At 28.5% G+C, this 13,099-nt stretch overlaps 1 protein-coding gene across 1 annotated transcript in view; it reads left to right on the top strand.

The window, feature by feature from the left end:
- The first annotated feature begins 4,485 nt into the window (after positions 1-4,485).
- LOC136989663 (lethal(3)malignant brain tumor-like protein 4) overlaps positions 4,486-13,099 on the top strand; it is a 53,490-nt gene continuing 44,876 nt past the window's right edge. The window contains exons 1-2 of the mRNA XM_067287886.1: positions 4,486-4,695; positions 5,687-5,945. Of these exons, the coding sequence (XP_067143987.1) occupies positions 5,693-5,945 (253 nt within the window). The 5' untranslated portion in view covers positions 4,486-4,695; positions 5,687-5,692. The remainder of the gene's footprint in view (positions 4,696-5,686; positions 5,946-13,099) is intronic.

Here is a 13,099-nt window from a genome sequence, read left to right as displayed (position 1 = left end):
AAGCGGCAACTAGTATATGTATATAGAGTAGCCTACATACATACTATATAATAGAAAGGACTAGATTTATGGGCGGGCATTCTAGACATGTGTCCAGGGTTTTCCACAAAACGAAAATAATAAAAATGAAAAAAAAAGAGAGAAAAAGCAATGGATGATTTGGGGAATGAAATATAACATGCTATATTTATAAATGCCGTATAAATTTAAACTAAAGAATGCCGCAGTAGAATTTGCGCAAGCGAAAACCTCTACGGAGGCTTCCAGAACTGTGAGTGCTTTGGGGCTTCAATATAAACAAATCCATCTCTGATCTAGAGTTTATAGGTGTATAAAGTTATACAATTCAGTAAAGTGAACGAATACAAAATAAATATAAGTTATATTCAATAAGTGTATATTGTTTTGATGATTTTTCCCAATTTTTTTTTAACTCTCCGTCCTGTGGGCACTTAGAGGACCTTTTTAACAATCTCATTATGGGTTCGACCAGGCCCACAATTGAGTGGCTAGATGGTGAGGGACGAGGACCAACATATCCGGACGGACCACTTCCAAAAATTCCTGAAGTGCTTTCGATCTGTCGATTTGATCCCAAGTCAATTCCCAGAGCGGTGCTACCTTAACTACTCGGTCATTTGGCCGGATGGCCGAGCGATCAAGGTGGCAGCCTATCGCTCTGGAGGGCCGGAATCGAATTCGGACGGGTCGAAAAATTCTCAAGAATTTTTCACTTGGTGGGCCGTCTGGATGTGTCGGATTTCGTCTCTCACCATCCTGCATCTCCATTATGGGCCTGGCCGAACCCATAATAAGCTTGCTAATGGAGGCCCTCTTAGTGCCCACAGGGAGGAAAGAGCTTTAAAAAAATCTCCATGTTTATTTTGCACTGGGGCATAGAACAATATCGAACCATTGTTTAATGTAAAGTTTGAAAGATATCCACATGCGTTGTCACAGCATTTCACTAGACCACCACAAAATGAGGTGGCAGCCGTGGGTGAAGATACGGCCAGTTCCAATTAAGAGCAGATTTAAAATGCAGTTGGATTGAATAGCATGCATAGGAATTAAAGAACAATATCTTGACCAAACTACCCCTGAAAAATCACGAGATTCAATTTGGATTCGATCTTGAATCCCTCTCAACTAAAGAAAATATCTTACAAGTGATGATCCAGTTTAATAAATTACGAAAAAATGAATTTTTTTATAAATAAATTTAAAAATCTTTTTAGTTAGTTTTATAGATTTTTAAGTATATAAACTCCAATATTCTGATTTTAAATCGAATTATTGTTTACAAAACTTTGGTTTAATAATCTATTGACATTTTTTTTTCTTCTATTTATCTGAATTTCTAGTTAAATTTTGTTCACTTTAACCGAATCAAGAAAGCACATATTCAGGAACGTCGAGAATTTTTCCGAATGGAATTATACCTTTTATTTGCTTTTACTTTTCTCTTAAGTATTAGCGATTCAATTTGGTAGGAAATTGTTTGACTTTATCTGTTGATACTTTTGACGCTTTTCGTTTTATTTTTTCCCCATCAGTTAACAGCATTATCTATTGATCAATCTATATGCTGTCTTATATTTACGTGGAGCAAACTGTTCGTCACCATAATTATTTTTCCTTTATTTAAATTTTTAAACAATTACGTCAGATTTAAAAAAAAATTGAAAGTTAATACAATTTTATTTTTATTTTACGTATTAATTTTCCCGAATAATTTATTCAACATAGTTTTTTGATTCATAATTTTTATGTTTAATGACGAAATTACGCGTAAGCGAGCTACATTAACGAATAAATTATTCACGATAATTAATACAGTTTGAATGTCAACTTTCAAGTACAATTACTTTTCGATAGATTTTAATATAAATACATTTTATACGATTAATCCAATGAGTATCCAAGTAGGCTACATGATTAGCAAGCCCAATGCGTTTGACCACGCTCATAATAGAGAGACCGAGTGGTGAGGGATGGAACCCAACATATCCGGACGGACCATCCCGAAAAATCTCTGGGGTTTTTCGACTCGTCTGGATTTCATCCCGGATCTCTAGAGCAGCTTGGCGAATCTTCAATCCGACCGTCTAAAATTGAAAAGACTTGTAACCTTTTAAAGATAATATATTTTAAAATAACGTTTGATTCAGAAATGTATTTTCATATACACTTGAATATCTGTTTACTTGTTAAATAAGTACCGTATTAATATTATAAAGCCTATGTAAATTAATTACTTATATGACCAGAGCCGTGGCTAGAGCATTTGGAATCAGGAGCAAACTTAAATATGGTACCTTTTGGATAAGTCTTTGATCAATCTGTCATAAATTAAAAATCATTTAAAAAAGACCTTTGTTTATTAATTAACACGATGAATATTATATTTCAATACAGCAGAAAAAGTACCAAGATATTATTAAAAATCACAGCAATGTTCATTAGTTTCAATTTCATTAAAAACATGTAATTAATGTTAGGATTTTGACGCCTCATTATCTCGGCGCCCTGGACACTTGCCCACTCTGACCCCGCCTTTTCACGGCCCTGTATAGACACACTTACGAATTAGTCTGATAAATAATATAAAAATAATGGTTTATTCTGACAACACTCTTCGCAAATTTAGCATTCTATCCGTAGTAAATCATATCGACCTAAATCCTTACTTAAAACAAATAAATAAATAAAAAACACACACAAAAATCTAGATTTAATTTTAATATTAGTATATTATACATTTAAAAATGAATTAAATTTCTTCTGAGGAATTTTTAATGTTAAGGCATACAAATCTCCTTTAGAATTAAACAAAAATTAATTATGAATATTAAAGATAATAATTAAATAAATTTATTACCGATTAATTAATGTTTGTGAAAGTTTTCCTCTTTGTAAATGTGCTATGTTCATCTCAAGCTTATCTCAATTTAAGTTCGATTATAATAATAAAATAGTATATAAATAAAGAGAATTTTTTCTTATTATATAAATATTTATTATTAGATAAATGTATTTTTTGGATCAAATTTTTACTTAATTATTATAATTAAAACACCTTTAAACAATTAAATTAATTCGAAGTGTATGATTAAATAAATAGTTGTCAAAAAATAACTGCATGCGTGATGATTTTCGAAATATATGGCACGGCCTTTAATGAAAATGTTATAAAAAATTCTATGAACGATAAAAATAAAGCCATATGACTACTAAAAGATATGTAAAGTAGGACGCGGATTAAGAAAAAAATTTGAAAAAACAATGATAATAAAACGATCGCATTCAATTATAAATAATAACAAATATTTATCGATTAAACTATAAAAAAATTATTAATATATTCAGAAACGTTTGAAGATTTTATGATCAATATTTAATATCTTATAAAAAAATTTTTCTCGACGGTTAAAAAATAAAATGTAATTTAAAAATTATATTTGAAAAAAATTAAATAGAACAAAACTAAAAAAGTCTAAGATAATTTTGTTTTAAAATTCGATATCTATCAAATATTATGCAATTATAAAATCGATTGCTTGTTTTTACAGATAGGTGCCGCTAAGTTTAGATGTAGCAGATGTGACGTATAACGCATCACTTATCTAAACGTTATCGTACCGGAGATGGTATTTTCGATTCAAAATTCATAAAGTTGAATTAACTCGCTTCAAATAAGTCGTAACAAATATTTAAAAGTATTTTAAATATTAATAAAAACTATTTAAATTTTTAAAAATTAATTTTATAAAAAGCAATTTTTTTTTTTTTTTTTTAAATCAATGTACGGGAAGAATTGGATGTATGTAAATACTCGAAATATCACGACTTTTATCTTTAATGATAAAGCAAATTTATATTGTAAAGAAGTTTATTGATAAAAAAATATTATAATTTTATATTAAAATATTTTTCGCTATTATTTTCAAGTTACAATTTTCAATTGACAAGAAAATAGCAACTTTAAGCGGGAGACCATGTAATGAACAGAATAGCCGCATGCGCAGAAAAGATATTCGTCGATATCTCCGCTTTTCCTTTCGCCCTGCTGTCGATTATAGAAGAAAAACTTTGAAAAGGTAAAAGATGAAAATTATACAATGTAATCCGTTTTTATCTTTTATTCCTTTTTTAAAAATATTTTAAACGTAAATGGCGTTTTTACAACGTTTATTCTTCTTCGAAAATACAACGCCGTATTTGGCTGTTAAAATTACTTGTCATCCAATCGAAATCCGTTTTTTATTAAAAGACGAAAAGAATTTTTTAAAAAAATCTTAAAACGTATTTTAAACGTAAAAATTAATTTTAATTATAACATATTATTAATTTACATCAATGGTAAGAAAATTTTCACGGAAAAGTTTAAATTTTCTAACTTTCGGGAAAGGAAGTGAAATTATTTTTACTTTCATCGACACATCGTATTTTAATAAACAGTTAATTAGAGACAATAAAAATAATTATATTATTTTTCCTAAAATATTTTTAATTTAAAGAAAAAACCCAACAGTTTAATTATAAATTAAATACGCTACACGCCAAATAAAACTTTCTGGTGTTACATTCGATGTTGATCAGTGTTGTAGTTCGTCCTTCGAAAGTGTTTGTTTCGCGGTTGAAATTGATTAAAAAAACCACATGGGATTTATTCATTAAATCAAGCAAAAAAGGGTAATTTTAATACATTTATTATATATTATTTTTATTTATAAACATCTCTGTATTAAATTATATATATATATATATATATATATACATAGAAAAATACAATAGATATAATATACGTACTGTACGTACGTACTGTACATAACGAATATGATGATCAATTAAGTGTCAGTGTAAGTCTACAGTTATTAATAATTTTTAAAAATAATTATAATATAATCAAACTAGCTGTATAAAATAATCGAATAATAATTAATGAAAATAAATTAGCGTTTTTTTAAATTAGTAATTGCACGTATAACGTTAGCGAATAAATTATTACTGTGTATTATGAAACGTAACGGAACTGTTTATTATTAAGATTTTAATTTAAAAATTTTTAAATTAATCGTTTGCAATAAGCTAACGTAACAAGTTAAATAATGGGCATTTATTGTTAAAAAAATAAATGATAAAAAAATGTTATATATTTTCGGTTCCTAAACTAATTTTATTGATACGTTAAATATTCCTGATGAATTATTTAACGTCAATGTATATAAATTATGGATAAATATTCATTATTGTATTCAGAAAACGAGTATTTAATTTATTTGAATGAAATGTTTCTAACATTTGTATATATCGTAGTACTCTATGCTTCGTAGATGGCGCCATTATCTATTTCATTGTTTACATATTTTCCCCGTTTCCTTTTTAAGAATTTTTTCATAAGCAAAAATGTATTCATTCTTTACAAATCATACTGATGGAATCATCATTAACAATATTTACCAATTTAGTCTGATGAGCCAGAACACTATATAAATAAAAGAAATAATTTTCCATTATGAGAGGGGGGAAATAAAAATAAATATTTATTACAAGCTCAGTTTATTAAAAATGATTTGCTGATAGTTTAAAGTATAACATTTATCAAGTAGTATTTAGTTTTTTAATTTTATATGTTCTCTATCTATATAAAGGATTTTTTTTTATATTGAATATTTTTTTATAGGTAAATATGACTTCCATAACATCGGTTCCTTTGACACAAGAAAATCCTCCTCTAGTAAAGAAACTTATCGCGGAAACCGAAAAGCATGTTACGACGATTGCTACGATTCCTCCGCCGGCCGGGATGATTCGACCTTTAGTTACGATTGCAGGAACGCAAACGTCGGTTTCTTCGTCTGCTCCTATGATCAATCTGACAATTAGTAATGGTGAAATAAGAACAAATCAGTCAATTCCACCATCTGTTGCAATGGTTACAGGTAAATAACTTTATGTGGATTGCATTTTAAATATTAAAAAAAATTAAACAATGTGACTAATATTTGGAAGTATTATGAAATTTTTTGTATTTTAGTTAATTGCGTGTTGAAAATATAATGAGTACTTAATATTGTTTTTACCTAGTTTTAAAATTCTTGAGATATTTCATATAATCATTTTTATCTATGCTATTCTAAATATGTTTAATTAAATTCACAATATTTATTAAAGTGCAATTTACTTTCTTCACATTGAAATTTGAAGTGTAAGTATTAAATAATATAACATGTTCATACTTTTTATTGTATAAAGCTGGAAAGTAATATATTTTTATAAATTGATTGGAAAAAGAAATCTGATATCAGTGATGGACTGGGCTTTAAATTGTTAAACGGAAAATGCTTCTTACCAGTGCATAAGGGGGGTTGGGTTATTGGTGCAAAGCACTGACAAAAGGAGGTCTGTATCTCGCCTCCCCACAGAAAATTTTGAAACTTCTGAGATGAATTTAGAGAAATTTCCTTGCTGGAAATGAACCAAATTTTTTGTTATTTGGAAAATGAAAACTAAGTAATCCACCCTATCTCGGGCAGTTTTAATTCAGCCTCCATAACACCATTTCTTTTTTCCTCTTGAAAAATTTAAAAGGAAATATAAATGAACTTGAATGAAATTGGTGTTAAAAGTTTAATTCTGTATTATATAACCTTAAAATTTCTTCTATAAAGGTTTAAAAAATAATTCTAAAAGTTCTACTAACATATGATTAACTTTTATAATAATTTCATTTTTTAGCAACTAGGACTGCAATGCTATTTGGTGCAATGTCATTCAGTGTCATGTAACACATTTTTCTTTATGTACTGTACATAAGCAATGTGGCTTCTAAATATTCTTGTGTAAAAAGAGACCTTGATTTTGATTATATCTGAGATAGTTTAGGAATAGTGGCAGTTACATGCTACATCTCATGACATGTTCAGAGAGAGGTATTGGATTGGATAGTTGCACTGGAATTATGATGGGAGAGTCTAAATCTATGAAATTTCTGGATCAAGGCAAGACTGGAGTATTGCATTGAACTTGGACTTAATATGATGTCACAGCAATGTAGAAAAAATAATAACATTACAGTAGACCCCTCTATAACACGGTAGATACGTTCCGTGTTATATGAATTTGTGTTGTACGAGTCACTTAAATACATGAGCCAATCACAGCCCGGCACATGTGCAGTTAGGGGCTATGGCTGTTTGAAAGGTTTTCTTCCATAAAATTAATCGATTCTAGACTAATTTGACTCAACATTTCCAAATTACGTATAATTTTTTAAGAATAATTCATATAAACTATGCTATAAACAAAAATTGTAGGATTACTTACCGAGTGTGCACCGTTTGACGACGCCATTGCTTAAGTTTGTTTTCATTGCGGAGTGGCTCGTCGAACGGCGGAGTCGTGTTTCCTGATCAGCGAATTTTTCGCAGAAAAATAACTTAACTTTGGAGACATCATTAATAAAAATATAATTTTTATGGCTGTTGAATAATAAATGTTTTTAGTAGGTCTAGTGCTCGTTTAAACTTGATGGTTTGTACAATATTTGCTATTGGTTTAGATTTGACCAATCCTGTCGCAACATGAGTCGGCAATGACATTTTACCACGTTATACAAGTCTCTTTTAGTGTGTTATACGAACCCGATTGCAATTTTTTCGCCGTGTTATATGAATCTGTTATACGAATCTGTGTTATATGAACCCGTGTTATAGGGGGTCTACTATACTAATTTTTGCTATGGTAATATGGTACGATTTAAACATGTAGATGTCACTATAGTACAGAATTAACAACATAACGGTCTGTCAGCATTATGGAAAAATTTATTTTTGCAAGTATTTTCAACAGTATATAACTGCCCCCTTCAGGCAATATTATCATTCACAAAGAAACAGAATGCTATTAGCACCCCAACCTACATTGCACAGGGTCCTTTGCAATAACAGAGACATTGTCACACTCTGAAAAATCTGGGGTTTATGCTATTCCATTACAAAATTCACTAACTGGTCAAATTTGATATATATTGGGGTGACTGCCAGAATGCTCCTCCCCATCTTGCAGAGCATCATGAAAATGTTACACATAATAGGTGTATAACAGAACTAGCTGAACAAGTAATAGAAGGTAAATTTGATCTGTTTTGGTCACAAACATTCTCCCGAGATGATATGGGGATCAAAGAACATTATTTATCTGGGAGTCTCTTTTCATTGCATCAATGTCACCATGCAACTCTTTCAAACTTGACCTACCAGAACTGTGGACAGTGCTATTTAAACTTCTATGGTCATAAGTTGCATATTTTGCACTAAAAAGCATTTTGCTTCATTAATGGCTATGCTGTGTGTTAATCTGTGTTCATATATTAGTTTGGAAATTTTTATTAGTTTTATGTCATTGTGTACTCAGGTTGTTAAAAAATTTTGTAATTTTATCTATTTCAATTATGTTCCATATTTGTGTGTGAGGAATAATTTTTTTTTTTAATGTTCTTTACTGTCTGTATTCCATTTTTCAACTAGTAGCATTCTGTTCTTTGTAAATGATAATATTACACTAAGAAGACAATTAAGTACTGTCACAGGTACTTGCATAAATAAACCTTTCTGTAATGTCAATAGACAGTTGTGTTGTTAATTTTGTAGCATTTCTTGGCATCTAGTATTTTTACATTTTATAACTATCACTATAGTAATAATAGATTTTGATTTGGAATTATTTTTAAAATAATATTTGCACTGCCTGGATAACTAAGGTGGTTAAGGTATCAGCCTACTGCTCTGCAGATCTGGGATTAAATTTAAGTGGGATGAAAAACCCCAGGAATTCTTCAGGGTGGACTTCTCTGGATATGTTGGACCTGTTCCTCACCCTTTTTTAAGTCCATGATGGATTTGGCAGGTCTTTCAAGTGGGCCTGGAAAAAAGATACTTGTGCTCACAGATGGAAAGAATTAAAAAAAACATACATATATAGATTTATACATATTGTTCTATAGGTCTTGGCTGGGTGACGTATGGTACTCAGTTGGGACTCTGGAAGTTTTAAAAAGTTCAACATTTTATAATAATGCACAATGATTTTAAGATTTACTGATGATTTATCAACAATGTCAAAGACTTGTCAATAATGTTTCATTCATTAAGTAAATAGACTTGTCCATGCTGCCAAACATTTTTATATCCTGGCCAGGATTAATTAAAGAGTTATAAGTAAATATTTGTTTATAATCATGTAATATTTAAAGCAGAAAATAATTCAGTTAATTCATTGTAACAGAAATTAATTGCAATTTACCTGTATATGTGCCATAATTGTAATATGTGTAAACAATGTGTGTGTATACATATGCATAATACACATGAAATAGAATGTTCATGTTTTCTATATACTTCTAAGCTTTTTTCACTGATGTGCAATAAATATTTTCATACTTATTCTCTAAGACCCCAAGGAAAATACAGGCTATAATAAACTCAAAATACACCTTAATCTAGTAACAAAAAAGAAATTTAATAACTGAACTAATGTTTTCTGATGTTCTTATTTAAAGATTATCATCAGGTCATACCCTTGACATTTCATGTTAAACATAACAATGATAAGTTAAAATAACCAAACTTTTAACATGGCTTTTATTTTAACATTTGTTTTATGTTCCCACAAAATACTCGTATATTTGCTAGTTATCAATAAAAACAAATATCAATACTTATGAACTATAATAATAATAGAACTATTTCAAATATATTTATAAATTTAAAATACTTAAAATAATTTCATTATTCCTAAAAAGCCATGTAACTTTTTCGTTTAGTTCAACTTCAAATCCAGATAAGAGTTCACTGTTTCATGAAAAGCCATATTCATAAAACTACAGAATGAAGAATGCCATTGGTAGTTCTGACTGGAACTGTCTTAACAATTGGTGTGGAACAGTTCCAAGTAATTCTGAATCCAGAATAGTTTCTTTGAATGGTTCTGACCTGGAACTATCCATACTAGTTTTAACTTGTTATAACCACATAGGAGTGGTTAGATAAAATGGGACTGTTCATCTCAGTGTGCTTTTACCTACTATTTAAGCTAGTCTACTATGAAATATATTATTTTTCTCATTATGTGCATTTGTTTTAATTTACAATAATCATCAGTTTCATTTTATGGAAGAAAAATGTTTTTAAATTTAATTTTTTTTCTTAAATTTCATTGACTTATATTTTTTATAATTGTTCACGGCATTCACAAAAATAACTTTTGAAAAGTAAGTATCAAATTAAGTATTGTTTTCTACAATATTATCCTGTTTTTGAGTTCTTTATATTTTTAAGCTATTACAAAGGTAGCTTTTAGCCCTTGATATAATTAATTTTTAAGCTATTTTTTCTAATCTAATTGGTGTATCATATAAACCTAAGATACATATGGAGATGATAAAATTGAATGCTTTGTTTCATAATACATTCTGTATCTGTTGCTAGTGTATTTATAAGCCTATTATCTTTTTTTTAAAATCAGAGTTATGTCTGGACATTGACAATTTGTTCTCTTTGATAATCTATTTACCAAAAATTTTGGTAAATAATTATAATTATTATTATTATTAGTATGTATAATTATTAGGCTGCAATTTTAAAAAATTATAGACCTATAAATTTCCACTGCTGTCTGTCTGTCTTTCCTTAATCTTGAGAACAGTGTTAGATAAATGAAATTGAAGACCAGATGTGGAAAGTTTTGGGGCAGGAGGCCCCAATTAACTACATATGAACTTTTGATGCAAACCGGAAGTCACGTTATTTTAATTCAAAGTTTCCCACTGGAAAGAGTTAGATAGATAGAGCACAACTCCATTGCTAATTGGAAAAATATGATGTACCTTTACAGGGGCAAAACAATACAGTAATAATTTGAGGTGGAGAGCATACATTTTAAATGAAATAAATTAAAAATGATTGTCACAATGCCAGCTGCAATTTTTAATGTCACAATAAATAATTGTTCATTAAATAATAATTTTTCTCAAATATTATTTAATATAAATAAAACAATAATGCCTATGAATATTGTGCTTCAGAAAAATTTAAATTTTTATTCTTGCATAAGCACTTTAAATAGTGGCTATATTTCTATTTTTTCTATTTTATTTTTTCATTTCATTTTTTACTAAAAAATTAAAATTGAAAATTGCATAAAAGTAATAATAATCTTAGATGATGACAATAATGATAATAATAATGTTTAGCATTTCAGTCCTAATAACTAATTCTAATTATATAGAATACAATATCTGATGAAGAATCAGGTTTGCTCCTATGTTATAGCAAGCATATAATTGTGTACAGCAAATAGCTACATTAACTAGAAAGTTCAGGATAAACTTTTATTCACTCTGCTCTCTTATTTTAATTAATTTTTGATTAGTGAAATGAAATAGTGAAAATGAAAATTTGATTATAAATGACAAGCGTAATAATATTTCAAAGTCATTACTGATGATTAATATTTGTTGAATTTTACTCAGTTATTAATTTTAGATAAAAATATGTCAGAAAATAAAAAATAATATTAAAAGTTAATCAAATTATTAGTTTAATCAAGTAAAATATTAATCTTAAATTGATATGAGTTTTACAGATTTTATTATTGTGGAAACTTGCAAAAGAAAAAATTATTTTTCTCTTTCAATTTATTAACTACAAATGAATCATAATATTTATCGTTCTTGTTAATGAAGAATTAAAATGGTTTTCCTCTATTACAGATGTGCTTATTTTTTTAAATTAATGTTAGAAGCATTTGATTCTTACTGTTCTTATTGCACAAAAGAGACTACCAGTATTTTTACTTTCCCTGCTGTTATATATAACAGAGAGAAAACATGACAATCAGTCAGAAAAGGACCCCTGAAGATTTTTACATTTTTGAACTTGGGACACCTTGAAACGTGTAGAAATGAAAAAATATGGGGGTCATTTCTGTATGTAAAGATGTTAGTGTATGTGTGGGGAGGGCATGATTTTGTTCACTTTCTTCGAAGTTTAATAATTTCTGAAATTTTGCAAGGTTTGTTTATTAGGGAGATTGATGCTATTAAATTTTGGTAATTAAAGATCAAAAAGGTGGGAGGTGGGGGAGATAAAAGAGGTCATGTGTATCTACAGAGTAGGGTTGGACTTAATGACAATTTTACTTGTTATTAACATTTACAATTTTTTTTATAAAACTCATCCCTACCCTCAAATTAAGGTTTTTGCCATTTTATAAAGTTTTTAATAATAAAATATCATAACATATGGTGCCAACAAATGTTGCTGGGAAAGTTAAGCAACTCGTTGCTGAATCTTTTTTATTGTTTTTATTTAAGTAAGCTTGCATGCTGTCTCAAATTTGCCCATGAATTTTAGAATATTGAAATTTTCAATTTGCTTTGTGTCTTTCATCAGGTTTACTTTAATAAAAATAGAGTGTAATTTTTTTTCTTCCTTATCCTAGCTTTCCTATCAATCAGGTTTTGTTGCTGCTTTCAGACGTTAGCCTTTAAGACTGTCACCATGTTTTTGTTTTTATAGATTAATTTTTGTATTTAGTAAAGTTTGTTTAGATGTTTAGGTAAGTGTTATTAAACTTTTTTTTTTTTTAATTGTAGGTAGGTAATCATTTGTAAAAATAATGAATGAAATACAAGTGGTATTTCAATATTCAAACAGTTTCCAACTCAAACTATTTAGTATTTGAACACAAATTCTGGAAAAAAAATCACTTAGTACTCAACTGAATAAATGTAACCTGCTAGAACAAATTTTCAGTTAGTAACCTGTTTTTATTTTGTTATCTGTAAACAATTTTTATGATAAAAATAAAATAAATTGAAGATGTTGCTGATATTTCTGATCAAGATCAATATAAAGCTCTGAAGATGACAATATTTTGTAAAAAGAAAACATCTTGTTGAACTAAAATTAACATTAACATAATACAATAGTTTTAATTGTGATTGTTAGTTGATTATTGATTGCTTTAATAAACATATTTCTCCTAGTAATGAAAAAGAATAGTATACTTTTGCCAACCTTTGGAACCTAACCCT

This window comes from Centruroides vittatus, unplaced genomic scaffold (assembly GCF_030686945.1).
Source record: "Centruroides vittatus isolate TY-2023 unplaced genomic scaffold, ASM3068694v2 scaffold_752, whole genome shotgun sequence".
Taxonomy (NCBI): Eukaryota; Metazoa; Arthropoda; class Arachnida; order Scorpiones; family Buthidae; genus Centruroides; species Centruroides vittatus.
This window is presented reverse-complemented; position numbering and strand designations above follow the sequence as displayed.